This window comes from Artibeus jamaicensis, unplaced genomic scaffold, assembly GCF_021234435.1.
Source record: "Artibeus jamaicensis isolate MK-2021 breed Jamaican fruit bat unplaced genomic scaffold, CSHL_Jam_final contig_465, whole genome shotgun sequence".
NCBI classification, from domain to species: Eukaryota; Metazoa; Chordata; class Mammalia; order Chiroptera; family Phyllostomidae; genus Artibeus; species Artibeus jamaicensis.
The window spans coordinates 35,923,434-35,941,608 of record NW_026521843.1 but is presented as its reverse complement, the minus strand read 5'-3'; the positions used below and the strand labels follow the sequence as shown (position 1 = coordinate 35,941,608).

Here is an 18,175-nt window from a genome sequence, read left to right as displayed (position 1 = left end):
AGGAGCTGGAAGAATTCTTTTTTTCAAAACTGGCACTGAATTTGCATTATATGTATGTTCACTGATATATACATATACATGCATGTTTAGTCATACATGTAATAATACACTTGTAATTTTCCAGTGCTTTCTAAAAGTTGGCAGGAAAAAAAGTCATTTTTCATGCCATAGAGACTTTTTCCCAAAGAAATTTACTTAAAGAAAATATAACAAAACATTTAGCATTAGGAATTTATTTTCTTAATGAACTAGAATGAATAAATAAATAAACAAACAAACAAATAAATAAAATGGCCTGTAACCCTTAAACATGTTTGTCATTCTTTATATAATAATGCTCTGGTTTTCCCTTTTTTTAAGTGGAATGGGTAATTATGTAATCACATTGAATGTTGGTCACTTTGACTGTCATCTCTTTCAGGTTTTTATTGATGGTATACTTACTTGATTCATAAAATGAATAATTTCTTCAGTAACCTGCTCTGACCAAGGACTCTGTCATTTTCAATAATGATGCTCTATAAGATCTGCTCTCCATCTTAACCTTTATTCATTCCATTTTTTGTCACCATGAAACCATGTTATGAAGGCTTCTAATTATAGTACACATCACTGCACAAAAGCATGGCAGTTTTACAGCGTAAAATTCCTTTTTCTATCTTTAAAGGGGGTGGAGATGGGATAAAAAATATTTACTGAAATTTATCAGCCTTTGGCCTAGTCATTTCACTCAGCTGAATGCATGTCATAATTCAAATGACGTGTTTATAGGTTTTTATTTTCACTTGCATTAATCCATAGGGGGGGAACATCATTTATGATACAAAAGAGAAATAAGAGCAAAAACATTAACCATGCTGATTCATTTGCTTTCATTTGCATCCCAGCCATGAATGACCTGGTGCAGTCCATGGTCCTAGCAGGAGGACAGTGGACAGGTAGTACTGAGAATTTGGAGGTTCCTGATGATATTTCAACGGGTAAAAGGAGAAAAGAATTGGGAGCTATGGCCTTCTCTACTACAGCTATCAACTTTTCAACTGTCAACTCTTCTACAGGCTTCAGATCCAAGCAGTTGGTTAATAATAAAGGTATAGGCTGTCTGCTATTTGCACTGTTGTGTAACTACTGGCAACAGGAATTTTAATTTCACTTTCCCATGTGTACTTTTTTTGACAGCAACAACTTGAAATAATTATTAAAACAATCTGGTTTTGATTTGAGGAAATTTTCAAATCATTTCAAAAATTAAAACATACAAATAATTAAAATCTTTCTTAGGGCTTTCATAATAAACAGCTAAAGAAATATCAAGAAATGGAAAAGGAAAGCTTTTTAAAACAAAATACAAAAAACCTGAAAACACTACAACTTCAAACAGAGAAAACCATGTGGAACAACCGAGGCTCTTGCTTTGCTTTGCAGGGTCACGAAGACTGTTTCATTGCTTCTGGTATTTCCCTAAGCAAGTAAACTCTCATCAGAGCTTTTCTGTTTCTTTATCCTAGTTCCAGTTTTTGACTGAGTCTATGAAATATGTTAAATCAAGATGTATTATTATATGATTGAAAAAGAATTTCCATATTCTGTGTAAATAAAATTTTATGGGTTTCTTTTGTTAAAAAATATTTTATATCCATTTTTGTTATTTCATGTAGATACTACATCCTTTGAAGATATAAGTCCACAAGGTATTAGTGATGGTTCTAGTACGGGATCAAGAGTTCATGGTAAGATATGAACTTTATTTAGAGAGTATATTGTACAAGTAGAATGTTGCATTAAATCTATGAGTGTCCATTGCCAGCAAGCATGTTTTATCTAAGCCTGCATGTCAGACCTCTGCCATTTCTTAAAACCTGACGATACTCTCTTTTAAATTACTGCTTCATCTAAATAGTCTGTATTTTAGTCAAGGTTACTTACAAAATATGCCAAGACAATGCTTAATGGTAATTTCGATGGCATTTTGGTATAAGTTTAAAGTTATGAGTTATTTTTTACCATTGGTTTAAAACATATTTACTTTGGTAAAGGATAAAGTCTAAGAAACCACATTTTTTCTAGGGTTAAGCATTTCAGATTTTTAAATTGCTATCTGGAAAATCATGCCTTGCCAAAATAACTTATTAACAATAAATGGATAACATGTTAAAGGAATGCCATTTGTAGTAGGATTTTAAGAAATAGGGTAGGGCCGTGTTAACTGTGCAGTTGTTTCCCTTGTTAAGGATAGAACTATAAGACATTAACTGCAGATGCCCATATTCCTCCGGTTTGTGGCATCTCTACAGTGTGCAGGGTTCCTTGTCTGATTTGTTGTAAGTAACCTAATCACTAGCACTTTTTTTGTCATGTCTCCCACTCTGAAACAGTCCTGATATCTATCTCAAAATCATATTCAAATCTAAATATGTACTTTATCTTTTTTCTTTGAATTTCAACTATTGTTTCAGAAGTGTCCTCTTCTAAAGTGTCTTACTGAACTATGTGAATGTCTTTACTCTCCAATCTATATGATTCAGCTGTCTGTGGGCATGCTCAGCATGTAAAAGTGTACATGGTTACTTCCTCAAAGCATTCTGTGATCAGAATGTAAAAGTTCAGTGTCAGCAGCTGGAAGTTTTATCACACTGTCTCCTGATTTTTTCATTTAGCTTCAAGACCAGCCAGCCTTGATAGTGGCAGAACATCCACTAGCAATAGCAATAATAATGCTTCACTTCATGAAGTCAAAGGTATGCTGTAGGTAAATTTATTAATATGCTCCATCCATTTCCAGATTTAAAAGGGAGATTGGTTAAGTTCCTGGGGTAGAGTATGAAATCCAAATCATCTATGTTTGGAATATAGTTCCTTAGAATATCTTATACTTTTAACATTGTAATACATATGTATTTCAATGTATATAAATGTAAAAACAGGAGCAGTTATTTGGGTTTCCGTTTTTCATCTTTCACATAAAATATTTTTATTATAATCTTTATACTTTAAAATATCTGTAGATCTTTATTTTACTCGTTTTGTCTTTGTCATTAAAATGGTGTCCTTAATTTTTTCATGATGCATGTGCATTGAAGTCATTACACAAAGTGTTTTAGAAATACTTAATTGATCCATGAAATAAGGGGAAATCTTTTTTAATTTGATAAGGCAGTTGTGTGTGTATATGTATGTTGCAAGACCCAAGTGGATGCATGTAGCTCATCCAAGAATTATTTCAAAATTTTCCCCTGAATTTAAATGTACATTCCAGGGTAAGGTTTTTATGTAATGTTTGGAAGCCTGAACTGATACCCTTTTCCTTCAAGGAATACTGCCTACTCAGATTCTATAATTATTTAGTAGATTATAAAAGTTTGTTAAAATACTATTCTCTACAGTCCAGAATTGTCAAATGATAGTGAATGGATTTGTTCTTTTGTTTTTTGTATTATAAAATCCTTTTGTCTACATTTAGTTTTATTTTGCCACTAATACTATAACTTTGTTACTATGATCTGAAAAATATTATTTCAAGGAGAGAGTTTTAAAATTTTTATAATCATATTTGTATATCCAAGAGGAAAATAAGAGTATGAAAATGTGAGGAAGTATTTGAAAATTTTATTATTATAAAATTGTTACATAACTTGAGCCAGATTCTTTCAAGACCTACTTTACTATATGTGATTGGGAAACCATGGAAGGTTGCATTTTCTGTCTTATCACTCTATCTACACACAGTTTGCTTTTGATCAAAAGGAATTAGCACCCTTAAGGAAGAGCATAACCTTTAGCTAGCATTTTTACAGAACTAGTAATTTGCATTCTTTGTAGTTTTTCAACCTCAGCTGAGTAGCTACCATACCAACAGTGGAAAGAAAGCAGGAACAGTCAGATGATTCAGGCATTAAATAAAGAATAAAATACTATATATTTGATTTTACTTTTTACTGGAAATTTCTGAGTAATTACATCATATCTCCATTTTACTCTCCTTATATGCCTGTTATTTAAATTTTTAAAATTTAAGGCTATTCATTAAAGGATGAACAGAGAAACCTTTAAGTGAGGAGTATTTCATAGAAAGGCAAAGCATTAGAGTTTTAGGATTTAGAATAATTTTTGATCTTAACATTTTGAAATAATTTAATATTCATAGAATCATATTTTGTTCTAAATTGTGAGGTGTTTTACAATTATAGTTAATTCTTGAACATATATGGAGGGGCTGAGGGGTCGGCACCCCTAATCTCTTGTTATTCAATAGTTAACTTGCATTTGAACCTAAATTTGTAAAAATGTAATATTCATTTATTTATTCATTCATTTACTGATCAAATGCATTAAGTGCTTGCTTTATATATTTAGGTTCTGGGTATGGTGGTAAAAGCAAGTTTTTGCTTTTGTGGTGCTTATATTTGCCAAATTGACTAAATAAGGAAGCAGGTTATGGTAGACTGATAAGGAAGTCTGTAGTAGACAAAATAATCAGGGAATTGTTAGACTGATCAAGATAAACATAGTATACTAAGGATTTCTAAGTAAAAGTTTATAAGAACCCAGTCAATAAATCTTACTACTTACAAAGTTTTAATCTCATTTCTATAATTGAACTCTTAACACATCATCTACTTCAAAAGCAGGTGCAGTTCATATCCAAAGCAGGCCTCAAAGCCACAGCAGTGGAGAATTTAGCCTACTTCATGATCATGAGGCTTGGTCCAGCAGTGGTAGCAGTCCAATCCAGTACTTGAAAAGACAAACCAGATCAAGTCCAGTGCTCCAGCACAAAATGCCTGAAACGTTAGAGGGTCGAGCACATCGCAAGATCAAAACTGGTTCCCCTGGAAGTGAAGTGGTTACTCTACAACAGTTTTTGGAAGAAAGCAACAAGCTTACCTCAATACAGGTTAGTTTTAAAGGTGACCTTAACTTATATGGGCATTACAAGTTATATATCTATGGCTGAACTTTAGAACTTTCATTTTAGTAAAGGAGTGTTTAGAAATACTAGCAACTTTATATTATACAATCTAATATATCAGGAAAGTAAAAGCATGGCTGCTATTCATTAATCTGCTTTGTTTTTTAACAGATAAAGTCCTCAAGTCAGGAGAATCTTTTAGATGAAGTAATGAAAAGTTTGTCTGTCTCTTCTGACTTTTTGGGAAAAAGCAAACCAGTTAGCTGTGGTCTGGCCAGGTCAGTAAGTGGAAAAGCCCCAGGAGATTTCTGTGATAGACGGACAACTAAGCCCGAACAATGTGTGAGACCTGTTCCTCAAAGGAGTGAAGATACCTACTTTATTAGCTCTTCAGGAAAACCTACACCGAGTACTCAAGGAAAGATAAAATTAGTGAAAGAATCTTCTTTGTCACGACAATCAAAAGCTAGTAATCCTTACGCCACTTTACCTCGTGCAAGCAGTGTGATCTCTACTGCCGAAGGAACTACTCGAAGGACAAGCATCCATGATTTTTTGACCAAGGACAGTAGACTACCTATGTCAGTTGATTCATCACCAGCTACTGCTGATAGCAACATCACTGCCGCATCTAGTGAGTACCCTTTACACCAGTGGTCCTCCCATACACTTCACAGCCCAACACATTCTGTAGGTTCTCATTCACAAATTGGTTTAGTTACGGAAGTGCCTGAGCCTCTTGTCCAGGCTAGAAACTTGTCAGAAAAGTCACATTTTCTAAGCCAATCTTTTACCACTATTAATATATCTAATGATACATTTAGAATATCAGCTAAAGATAGCCTAGAATCATTTACTGTGGCTCATCCAGCTCAGCCATTTTTATCCCTGAACACAGAGTTAGTTAGTAACATAAGTGGGTTACCTCCCAGGCCAGTCACCAGAGTAACTGACCAGGCTTCCGCCTCTTTCGATAAAGCTACACAGAAAGATAACAAACAGTTTTCTGATCATCAGAACCCTAGTAACAGTAACACGCAGTCTTCTTTAGATAGCAATGTTCTTATCACTTCTGCATGCCTCTGTCCTGATGACACAGAAGCTGCATTGTTGGTTTCTGAGGATAATCAAACTGTTTGGTATGAATATGGTTGTGTATGATCAGAACTGCACAGTATAATACTGGTGTCATTTGATAGGCACTCTGCTTCTCTAATCTGTCTTGAAGAGCTGCTGTTGAAAAGTATTTGGCTAGATTCATATTTTTATTTTCCTGTTGTGCAGTGTTTGGCTGTATATGATGGCTTGTATATGGATGTGAATGTGTAACCACACCAAAGCCTGCATGAAATACTGTGTTGTACATTTTCTGCATGACTTTAAAAACCTTAACAATACCTGCTCCTCTTTCACATTTCTTGTCACCTGATAAAAGACTGTTACTTTTAGAAGCACGTTAGTTGCATGCTCTTATTACCAAGAAAGCATTTCTGACTCATATTTACTTTTGTTGCTTCCTGAAAAGAATGCTCATTTTTTCCCTTCACCCCTTTTTCTTCCTTTACCTCCCTTTCTCTCATTCATTTTTTATTTCTAGAATGTGCAATACATATTGCACATGTATAGGAAAATATGTAAAAGACGTCACTTTCTTTTGCCACTTAGTTATTGCCTTCTGTCCAGTTTTATTTTCAAAGACAAGTATAACCCAGTATTTTACATAGCAAATATTAACTTCTGCATATATTTTTAGAATTGTTCAGATTTAAAACATTGTTAATTCTCATAATGTTAGTGTCATTCTTAAAAACCCCATCAAGTTTAAATGTGACTTACACAGTGACCAGGAGCATTTGTATATATTCTATTTCTTTTCTGCACTTTTCTTCATCTTCTTTCAAGATTACTTTTTTAATTGGAATCAGTTAATGCAGTTTTTCCCATTCTTTTTTAATATGTAGTCAAAGAGAAATAAACCAGTCATATGCAATGTGTTGGAAATTTGCATTTTTACCTCTGTTCAAAAAGAATAGGAAGTTTACAAAGTGGTGAAGATTGTTACTTCTATAATTCTATAAGTGACTATTAAATTATATGTTTGTCCTTAATATAGAATTTTCTAAAATGAGCATATTGTGTTAAAATATTAGGATTTGTAACCATTTAAACAAATAGATGTTTTGTTTTTAGTAGAACAAATTTTAGAACTAAGAATAAATATGACTCTTAGCTAAAAAATAACCATCTAAGATAGAGGTAATATTTGCTAACTTGGACTCTGGTGTCTTAAACTTTAAAATTATCTTGCACTGTTAAAGCAGAACCAACTAAACTTGAATTTCTAAGAGTAAAATAAAAATAAATAAAAATTCATAACTCTGATTCACTTATCTCTGGATGAGTATATCTTTGCTCTGTCTCTGGAATATTGTGCTGTTTTGATTCAGCCTCAATATTTTTGATGATAGCCTGGCATTTGAAAGGAATGCTTTGAAATGTAACTTTCTAAAGAGGAAGGAAATTATTATTTATTATGTGTTTTATATTAATGTTATTAATTGGACCAAAGAAAACAGTCTGTAGAGAGCCTTTGCTGAATGAAATTTGTATCCTTTGTAAATTAAGCCATCCTCTTGTACTTACATGAGATCATTTCAGGAAGTAGGCCCCTTTATATCTTTGATCATACTTTTCTCATAGGCAGCTCTTACTAAAAGTAGTGCTAGAGCAGGTAACCAGAAAATTTTTATATTTTTTAGTACCACCGAATATATTTCTGCATGAATATATCAGTCTTTTATTGTCATTTGATTCATAGTCCTAACATTTCAAATGTTTTAGTGTTCCCTTTTTTTTTTCATAACCTCGTAATAAAACTTAATGGTAAATACAGGTGTAATAGATTAGATGGAGACCATGTATAATGCAAATGTAATAATTATTTCTTTTTGACTAGAGTCAAATTTTAGTTCTCAACTATTTCAAATCTTTATTATAAATCTGGACATATACCTTAAATTTAAAATGCTAAATTTCTCAATATAAAGCATTGAAAAATCATGTGCTGTATTAAAAACTGACTTTTACAAAATTATGCTTACAGTAAAGAAGTATTCCAACTGAAATGGCTAGAGTTACATATGTAACAGCATATTTTCAAAAAGAACATACCCACTGTGCATGTATGACAGATATATACTATGTCCATGCGTCTTAATGATTATATAAGAATAACTTCATCCAGAAACTGTCACAAGCTATGCAGTCATGAAAGTATCTCAAAACACTATATAGCCATAATTTCTATAAGTGAAATCTTACAAAATGCCCCCAGTAAAGAAAATTTTTAACAAAAATAAAGCAACTCGTCCTCAATTGAGTAGTTGCATGTTTTAGTCCTAAGACATCTCCATAAATAGCCATTGGCTTCACAAAGGATTATTTGAAAAACTATATGACATTCGGTACCCTAATTTTGGATGAAACTCTACAGTTTATATTCCTGGCCCAGAATTCTAGAAATTATACCCATATTATTTGTGTGACATTGCAAACTGACACTGCTAAGCACTGGGTCCCTTTTGACCAAAGCAATTTTAGCTGTAACAATGTAAGTAGGTATGTTATTTGCCTGCAAAATAAGCCGCAAGCCTAGGATTCTTAGTAACTAATAGTCATTTTCATTGTAGATGTTTCCGCCACTGCATGCAAGATTACTTTTTACTGGATAACTATGTGACCATTTAATAAATAAACATAATAAGTAAACCTATCTAATATAAAACAGCATATTATTTATAGCTTTTAAAAATACAAAAATCAGTCTTTGAGTAATGAGATGTCTATCAGAATTTCCCCAGAGTTAGATTCCTTCACTTTGCTCTACTTAATTAGTTTCTTATCTTCATGAATTGTATCATGTTTAACCTTTGATTAAATAACATGAAATGCTTTTTTCCTGCAGATGTGGACAAAGTACAAGAAAACAGAAATTCAAAAAGCAGGTCTAGGGAGCAACAAAGCTCCTAATTGTATTACCCACTACATGCCATGTGGGCCAAGTGGTGAGTTTCTTACTCCAAATGTAAATGAGATTAGTCTCATTTATACAAACTAACCGCATTAAGTATAAGAACAAGTGCATATTGCATTAACAGATGTAAATATTGCTTGCTTCATTCATGACTTCTGTCCTACTTGTAAAGCAAGATTATTTGATTGCTGTAATTTTTTTTTTGTCAGACAGGAAGCAAATTTTCAGAATTAATTTTCCCCTCAATTTAAATTTAATTTTAGTAGTGAGTAATCTTCTAGGAATTTCTTTTTTTTTTGTTTGAAGGCTTTTCTTTGTTGTGGTAGGACTACAGCTTTGGCATAGTGTTCTTGGTAATTGAGGATAAACTAAGTGCCACTTAAAGAAAACATGTCTTTGACTTTCTGTCATTCTCATTCTATAGAAATATCTGGTGCATGCTGTTCTTGTAGTGGCTACTCTGTATTTTATATCTCTCATCTTCAAGCTTTTCTTATATTTTCTTTCTTCTTTCTACCTTTCAACTAAATACAGAGAGAAAAGTGTCCTTCATTTTCTCAGTATGAAGCCTTTATTTCTGAAGTAACAAGCCACCCAACTATAGAAATCATTTTTTAAAATCTTTAAGGAGACTTTATACAATCCTGCGTGACTAGAGCAGGCAAGAAATACAAACCTTCATTCCTTCCTTGAATCAAGGAGCACTACTGGAGTCAACTGCCAAAATTTTTAGAAGGTTTTAGGACTTACTATACATTGTACTTGTAAGATCTACTGAATAAAGGATGTTCTCTCGCTAAGGATCAAGTGTTTTGAGGTTTCAAGAAGTACTCCAAGAACAACCTACTTCTTTCATCATTTGTTTATGAATTTATCCATGTTTGCTTAATGCTTCTAATATTAGCTGAAATCTAGTCATTTATATTTAGTTGTGTAAATCTAAATTAAATGCTGTAGTATGTTGTGGAATGTACTATATATTAAGATTGAGAACATTGTTTTGGCATGCCAGAGCCTTATTTGGTTAGCAGACTGCATGTGTTGGTATTCTTTTTTTTAGCCCAATTATTTTGATGCACTGAAAAAGAAATTTGGTTTATAAGTTAAATCTGAAAAATCCATAATGATAAGAGTTATTAAAAATTACAGTAATAATCTATCCATATTCCCCAGTAAGCAACACTAAACATTCACATGTGAATCCAAGTTGTTTTTCTGAAACTTTTTTTAGTAAGGTGATTTTCCAGCAAATGGCATTCCTAAGACAAAGCTGTCGTATTTTAATTCATTTCCCTTCTTTAGTATTGGGTCATGTATGTGTGTTTTTTTAACTTGAGAGCTGACTGTTACTTAAGACATTTTCTTATGGCAAAAGTAATGTAAATAACACTATGATCTGCATTTTGCCAGGAACTCATTTATTATTAAGGCTATCACTTATTAATAAGATTTTTTGTTTTCTTTATAATATTACATTAAAGTTGTTAACTATTATTGGTACTTTTGAAATATTTGTATACATTTGTTACCTTGAACATTTGAAAGAAGCACAAAAAAGTAGATTTAGTTAATTTAACCCAGGGAAACATCAGTTTTTTTGTAGTTTCAATTTTATATCAGTTTTATTTTCTTATGAAATCAAAAATATTCATTGATACTGGTTAATGCAAATTCATTATTTAACATAAATACCAGGATCTTAAAGGTGTAAAATGAGAAAGACGCTGTGTTTTTTATTTTAACAGTGTGCTTCTGAGGCTCATTACCAGCTCTAAAAACTTTTTGGAGTAATTCCATATTCCGGTGTGGGCTCATGAACTGTGTGTTTCATCACCAACCTAGCTGCCATGAGAAATGTATTCTCCCTCTCCTTTCCTCTCTCTGCCCCACCCCCTCCTCCTCCTCCTCCCCTCTTTATCATTTATGTATCTTTTTATTTTGGTAGGTCAGTAGCAATGTTGTGTTCAAAGTCTACTTTCAGAAAGACCATTAATGAAGAAAAGACAGATGTATTGTTGACTAGATTAAAAGGAAATTAGCAAACTTGGACTTGCTAACTTAAATACCACCATTACCTTAGGTTTTGCCACCGAATAATGCTGTAAAGTTAAATCACTTTTAAACTCTTGGATGAAAGGTGCTATGTAATGTAAATACAAAGGATTCTTACTAAAATACAAATGTTACACGACAGACATATTTAACCTATTCTGTAGACTTTGAAAAATCTCTCTCCATCATGACTCCCTAGATTCAAGTATCAAATCAATAATGGGCATCATGGCAGCCTAGAGACACTTGCATGTAAAAAATGTAAATTCCTTTTTAGGTGGATAAATGGAAATATAGAAATTATGTTTTAGCTAAAATACAGTAAGTGGGTAACTTAGATTCATATTAACTAGCTTCTAATTTGCACAACTAGGACACATCCCAGGACAATTACTGAAAGCTGAAATTAATGAGTAGGAGGTGGCCCCGTGAGGGTGAATGATCACAGCTTGACCTGCCCAGAACCTCTGACATAAGCAGCATATTGTTTCTTCAAGGAGAAAATGCTAACGGCAGCCTATAAAGTACCCCGTGTGGGTAGGCTGCCCCTGAGAGCCAGGTAAAGCAGCAACCAAGGGAACACTTGAGACTGCAAAAGCAGGAATATTCTCAATTATATTCACCCCCCTTTTCATAACATTTCAAGAAAGGACTAGAAAATAACCACATGAGTATTTTACGTCCTCCGAAAGATACCACCGGAAGTAAACTTAGAGGAAGTCACTCTTTTTCCTTAAACTACTGCCAGACAAAATGGTATGGACAACTAGAAACAAACCAGGGTCTTTCTGACTGGGCCCTGACATGCTTTAATTATCTATTCTAAATCTATACCTAATCCCTGCCCCACCTACCTACTCCCTCCCCGCCTAAAAAAAAAAACCTGAAGAATTGAAAATACAGGGTAAGAGCTTCAGTGGAAATGTTTGGTCCAAGTTTCTGAGCTGGTGGTTACCAAAGAGTTCACGAAACAGGTTTGTATTGTAGCACCTTTCATGCAAGGCATGGTAAGAGCCTATTGAAAAGTCACTGTGCATGTTACAGAATTGCAGCCACCTCACAAATGAAATATTGCAGCCTGCACTGTCTTAACAGTTTATGTCAGGAAGTGAAAAAGATATTGTACCAAATCTGGAATTTCAGTGAGTAATAATGTGTGCTAAATGGCTTGTATTTTAAGTTACTTATGAGAAAAGTGGTGAATTTTTTGTTTTTCTTTTCTGCTACCCTTAGTCCTAAGACGTGTTTTTTATTTAAGCCTTGAATTAATAATACAGAAGGAGCCCATTTTATAATATAAACTGTGATGTACTTGTTGAAATATTTGGACAATGAAAATGCCTTAAAAAGGAATGCTTATGGATAAAGTTGCACTTATAATTCTCTTAACAAAACCTGATTATAAATTGTCTTTTTCTTTTCTCCTAAGGGTTCTCTTTTAGTGTTTGCCATTGTACTTATAACTGTTATTAAATACCAAATCAAATAATATAAAAGTTGTAACATTTCCTTTAAAAGTACTGCTACTGAGAGATTTGAATAGCAAAATGTTTATTACTTGGCAATACCTAATATCAGCCACAGAAATCCAGTTTATAACAAAAGATACACCATTGTTTATCTTTTTAAAAGCATTCATCATTTATCATTTTAGTGTTTAACTTTACTTTTTTAAATTAGGTTGGTTTAACATTCACTTATCAAACTGATACAAAGAAATAAAACAAAGGCAATTTTTATAAGTGGTTAGTAATCATTTTAAAATTATAAAATATAATTTAGCCAGGTATTGTTCTTTCTCTTTGTCCTGGAAAACCTATTTTCACACATAACTCATAAGGTTGTTTAGATTATCCTATCCTAATCATTTTAGCATAGTTATTAGAGATTTTTGGGAAAATGAGAAGAGTATCTATCAGTTGGCCAAAAAGTCTGTTTGGTTTTTTCCATAACATGGTTCTAGTAGTGCTTAGTTGTCTTTTATTTTTTTTCAGAACAGTTTTGTTATGTTGTATTGTGACAGCTGTCATATCAGTGTGCATTAAAAAAAACTTATCAAAATTGGTTTTTTGTATAGCCATTTTAATATTGAGGATGGAAAAATATGCGACATTTTTGGTATATTGTGCTTTATTATTTCAAGAAAGGTAAAAAAATAACTGAAATGCAAAAAGGTGCACAACTGATAGAACATGTCAAAAGTGATTTGCAAAGTTTTGTGTTGAAGACTTCTCACTGATTATGTTCCACGGGTAGGTAATGATCAAATCAAGACCTTGAGAACTTAATCCTTCTACCATGAGGGAGCTAGCCAACATACTCAAAATATCCAAATCAATAAAGTTACTGGTGAAAATGAAAAATGTGTCTTTTATTTTACTGGAAAAAATTAAACAGACTTTTTTGGCCAGCCCAGTGCATTAATAGATTGTACAAATCACCATTTCATTTTCACTTAGCCCTTGGAGGCAAAATATTACAGGCGGCAAACAGACCGGTGTCCTTGCAGGTCATTCTTTGCTTTTTTCTATCATAAGGTGGGGAAGAGAAGTTACACCACTTATCTGAGGTCCTCAGTGTCTTTGATTCTATTCATTAAACCTTCATTTTATATGTAAAGCAACCTTAAAGATACAGTACAGAGTAGGTAGAAACCAGCATGGCAACTCAGAATAGGTTTATCCATTTATGGAAAGTGTTTCTTACTAATTCCACATTGCTTAAATACATTCTACATCTTGTAAAAAATTCTGCTATGAGCCCTGGCTGGTGTGGCTCAGTGGATCGAGTGCTGGCCTGCGAAGGAAAGGGTCGCTGGTTTGATTCCATCAGGGCACATGCGGGGGTTGCGTGCGAGCCAGGTCCCGGGGCACCGGCGCATGAGGCAACCACACAATAATGTTTCTCCCTCTCCTTCCCTCCCTTTCCCTCTCTAAAAATAAATTTTAAAAAACTCTGCCATGAATAGACTTGTAGTTTCTAATCATATCAAGAAATGACAAGTTTTACTTTACCTTTTAGTAACACAAATTGGTATAAATTAAATACATCTCTACCAGGTGGAGTTTTTTGAGTGATCAAACTTAAGAAGATATGGTTATATTAATGAATATCCCACTTGACTGTACTAGAGGAAAATGAGAATTTTCATGACAGGACCTGTAGACTAGTTTGTAGTCTGCCTTCATCACACCCTCTACTGAGAAGGGGTTTTGTCTGAATTTAAGTGAGGTGAAAAAAAAGTCAGTTTTACTCACTCTATTTCCGAAACACCTTTATGTGACAACTGACAATACATAATCCTGGGATCTTACACTTTTCATTTGCCATAATGAAGAGGGGATAAGCAAAATTCAATATATCTTTGAGAGAAGAAAGTTAATGTTCACATTTCCAACCTTTGAACAAAGACTAAACAGATCCTTCTTATGGCTTGTGTATATTCTGCTATCAATTTTTAAAATATAATTTTAGTGGTATAATTATTGCAATATTTCCCATCCCTAAGTTGAGTGTTTTTCCAGATTAAAATTTTCTAAAGATGTACTTTTATTAAAAGTTAGCTTATTTTTTCACCGAAAGTCACCCATCACTGGGTGAAATTCTTAATCACTGGGTGACTAAAAACACCCAGTGATGAAAATAATTAGCCCTTGCCCTTGTTTATTTTAATTAATCTTGCAGGGGAGTTTTAAATTCCTTAATTTTCATTCCCCATAGATAACCATTTTTCACAATTTAATATATTATATTCCTTTTAATTTTCCCTCTATGTACACTATCATATGCATAATTTTATATTTCTGCCCCTTGCTTTTTTCCAGCACAATAAACACCCTAACGAAGATGCAGAGTAGTTCATCTTAGTTAACGAATCTTAGTTTTGATGTTGCTCTTAATTTTTGAAGGCATTTCTGTAATGAGTTATAGGGAATGGAGGATGGGGCCAGGGTTATCTGAGCTAACACTACCTCAATAGATCTTTTAAAAAAACAGCTTTAAAATAAAATATCCCTCCTAAAATGACTTAAGTAGCCACCAAAGCAAGGTGCTAAATATTCTTACTACTTTTAATGCTTTTCACAAATTACAAATAAGAAACACAGCTTTCAGAAATGTTTTCTAAACATTAGCCCAATTAGTTGTTTTTATCAAAAGTTAGTAGTATGGGATCATGTCCTGTCTTCTTCACAAATGTAAGAAAGTCTTCAGGGCTCAATCCCATGGTTGCAGCATTGGTCATTGGATGAAAGTACACCTTTTCATGTCCGCCTTCCAAAAAAGCAGAATCCAGAACAAATTTCACATCTCCATGATCACAAAATAGTGCCAAGGGTGTGGCACAGCCTTGGCCAACTTTTAGTTTTTCTAGCATGGCCGTTTCATCAGCAAACCGCAGATTTCCACTCCCAACACCTAACTGCTTGGCAAGATCATTTAAATTAATTTCTCTGTCATGAAGAACTGTCACCAGCCAATAGCCTTTCTTCCTTTTGTCTTTAAGAAACAAATTCTTACTGTGTGCTCCTTTCAAATGCTGGATATGAGGCATCATTTCTTCAACTGTAAACACCTGTAAAATATCACACAAATTTAAAATAATATTGCGTGTATGCACATTGCATGCTTATATTAAAATGCTTTTTGTTTTTTCTTCAAACTTTCGGTACTGAAAGTTTATAAAAGCCCAGACTCCTTAGTGTTATAATTACATCCAGGTCAGGTGACAACCTCCAATCTACAAATACATAACTATAGTGAGGGCACTAGGAGACCCTGCACTAAACATCAGAAAGCTGGAAATATACACAGGTAAAGAAGGAGGATATGTAGAGGGAAGATCACAGAAAACAATATAACTTTGACGTTAAATCTGTAAAGGTGAGTAAGACTTCTAATGGACTTCTCTACCCTTTGACGATTACCATATTTAGCTATTACCATTAGTTATTTAAGTCTTAGGTAAAAACTATGTCCCTGCAACTCTCAAGTTACAATTGGTCTCGTGAGACATTTGCACATCTAATCAGGTTTAAAATACCAAACTTCCGCCCTAACTGGTTTGGGGAACGTCCCCCAAACCAAAAGGTCGCTCGCTGTTGGGTCCCCGCCAGGGCACGTTCCAGGGTTGTAGGCCAAGTCCCTGGTTGAGGGCATGCGAGAGGCAGCCAATCTACGTGCCTCTCTCACGTCTCTGATTTTCTTCCTTTCCCTCTCCGTAAAAAAATAAACTCCCTAAACTTGGTGCCCTGCTGTGTGCATGCGGCCTGGTACTCCGTAGCCATTGCAGAGACGGTCCACTGCTTGGTAACTTATTTTAGCTACACGTAAAGTGGACGACACACTGACCAACAACCCACACCCGTTTAAAGAGCACAAATTTTCTTCCAATAACATCGTAATCCCAAATCGAGAGAGAGGCTTCCGATGTTCCCGTCGAGTCCGTTCCGCACTGCAACCGGGGAAAAGCTCTAGAACCGACGTTTTTGCGGCCCCGCCGGATGGACCCCGCGGCGGCGCCCACTACCACTGACCCGCCTCCCCGCCCCTGCCCCGCTGTCTCTACGCGAGCGCCTTCACCTCCGGATGCTCTACGACCTCCGTGCGGATGCCGAGGGCGTCCAGCCGCTGCTGGAGAGCCGCACGCAACTCCGTGCCGGCCATCTGGCTGCCGTGGCCGGGGGAAGGGGCTGTGTGGGAGGAAGTGCCTGGCATCCCTGGAGGTTGAGTCGGAAGTGCCGGGAGGGAGGGACTCAGGCCGCCGCCGGAACCCCGAGGCCGGTGCGGTCCCGAGGTGGGCGGCGCCGTCCTGGTGCGCCTCTCCCTGCAGGTCCCCGAAAACTGTCCACAGAGACGACCTTGCAGAGCCTGCAGGGTTGCTTACCTGGTGTCCCACAGGAGGGAGGTGCCTTCGTTCTCGTAGCCTTCCCTAACCCCGCTTCTGGTTCCTATACCCAACATAGCTGCCATTTCAGTAGAATGTGACCTAGTAACGACGTTCAGTCTAAGGAGTGTTGAAGCTGGTCACGGAGAGGACCTAACCTCCTACAGACCCAGAGCTGAAGCGGAGCAATCAGAGGCTCCTCATCCACTTCCCCACCCTCGGAACTCCAGCCCGCCCACTGTTTCGATACTGGGAACCACCTGAAGGGGGCGACCTTGAGAAAGTACTAAGACCACCTAGTCAGTATAGGTGACTGAACCGTGTTAAGGCCTCTGTATAAACCCAAGAATAAGAATGGAGATTTCGTCTTGCAGCCACCCACGGTAAGCCGTCTAAGTAAGTTCCCTTGCCTACTAAACCTGTCATCTACCGATATGCAGTGGCCTGCCTTTTCGGGTTTTTGCTTGTCCTCTGTGTAGGACCCGTCTCGGGTTTCACGGGGTGGGGAACTCCCTGAGCTGGATAACTAGCACCGGAGAGGGGAGGGTGCCAAAATCCCCATCCTTTTAAGACTTCTCAACTTATAATTTTTAAATTATAATTTTACATCTTACCTTTTCTGAAAGTTAACTTTTGTTGCTCTTCATCTATGAATAATTAGCTGTGGCAACCGGGACTCAACTTTTCCAGCAGCGGTTTGCCTACCTCCTGGTGGGGTGTTTTCCACTATCCTTCAAAACCCTCCCTCACCCCTTGAATGAGGCCTGAATTTTCATGTTAGGGTTTCATTTATGAATTTAGATTAAGCCTCAAATCCCAGATAAACGTAGATATTCTTTGAGACATTCAAATCTATTGTGAATAAATCTAGGTCATTTCTGGGCTGCAAATTGAGGGCCTGGAGAAGGAGGCCTCTTCAGAAAACACCAGCATAATAGCCGAGGAGGAAACTGCAAAAGAGAAGTAAATTAGAGCCAACTTTACAATTTCACTCAGAATTGGCCTTGGATAGCTCAATTATAAAACTTCTCCGCTTAACCCGCCTCTTAAAACTATGTTTCCCTTCTAATTTTTGTTTCATTTAATTCTTTGATGTCTGATTATAGAACCAACAACAGGCTACTTAATACCGACGGTCACCTAAATTGAAGTCAAAACCAAAAGCAAACATACTAAGTTACTGTCCTAGCTGGTGTGGCTCAGTGGGTTGAGCACTGGACTGTGAACCAGAGGGTCATTGGTTCAATTCCCAGTCAGGGCACATGCCTGGATTGTGGACTAGGTCCCAGTAGGGGGT

At 35.5% G+C, this 18,175-nt stretch overlaps 2 protein-coding genes across 12 annotated transcripts in view; one reads left to right on the top strand and one right to left on the bottom strand.

Annotated features, from left to right (window-relative positions):
- The window catches only part of CCDC88A (coiled-coil domain containing 88A), a 139,658-nt gene extending 126,001 nt beyond the window's left edge, over positions 1-13,657 (top strand). For 3 of the 11 annotated variants that reach the window (XM_037125765.2, XM_037125766.2, XM_037125762.2), the window contains 7 exons: positions 888-1,091; positions 1,659-1,730; positions 2,658-2,738; positions 4,626-4,894; positions 5,081-5,543; positions 8,874-8,973; positions 9,477-13,657. In XM_037125765.2, the coding sequence (XP_036981660.2) occupies positions 888-1,091; positions 1,659-1,730; positions 2,658-2,738; positions 4,626-4,894; positions 5,081-5,543; positions 8,874-8,938 (1,154 nt within the window). In that variant the 3' untranslated portion in view covers positions 8,939-8,973; positions 9,477-13,657. Of the gene's footprint in view, positions 1-887; positions 1,092-1,658; positions 1,731-2,657; positions 2,739-4,625; positions 4,895-5,080; positions 6,878-8,873; positions 8,974-9,476 lie in introns of those variants that run through there. The other 8 variants (XM_037125758.2, XM_037125760.2, XM_037125757.2 and 5 more) reach the window with 5 other exon arrangements.
- A 1,389-nt stretch (positions 13,658-15,046) lies between these two features.
- On the bottom strand, positions 15,047-16,745 carry LOC119034683 (prolyl-tRNA synthetase associated domain-containing protein 1). The gene is made up of 2 exons (XM_037125784.2): positions 16,575-16,745; positions 15,047-15,567 (listed from the first exon to the last, which is right to left on the bottom strand). Exons 1-2 carry the CDS (start codon positions 16,707-16,709, stop codon positions 15,133-15,135), a joined length of 570 nt encoding a protein of 189 aa, XP_036981679.2. The 5' UTR covers positions 16,710-16,745; the 3' UTR covers positions 15,047-15,132.
- Between the last annotated feature and the right edge of the window lie 1,430 nt (positions 16,746-18,175).

What these genes read in the sequence shown, in the direction of transcription:
- LOC119034683 (XM_037125784.2), bottom strand. Translation starts at nt 16,709, where the DNA reads ATGCCAGGCACTTCCTCCCACACAGCCCCTTCCCCCGGCCACGGCAGC. An exon ending in AGGTCGTAGAGCATCCGGAG is followed by an intron (nt 15,568 to 16,574) that starts GTGAAGGCGCTC and finishes GATATTTTACAG; the next exon opens with GTGTTTACAGTTGAAGAAAT.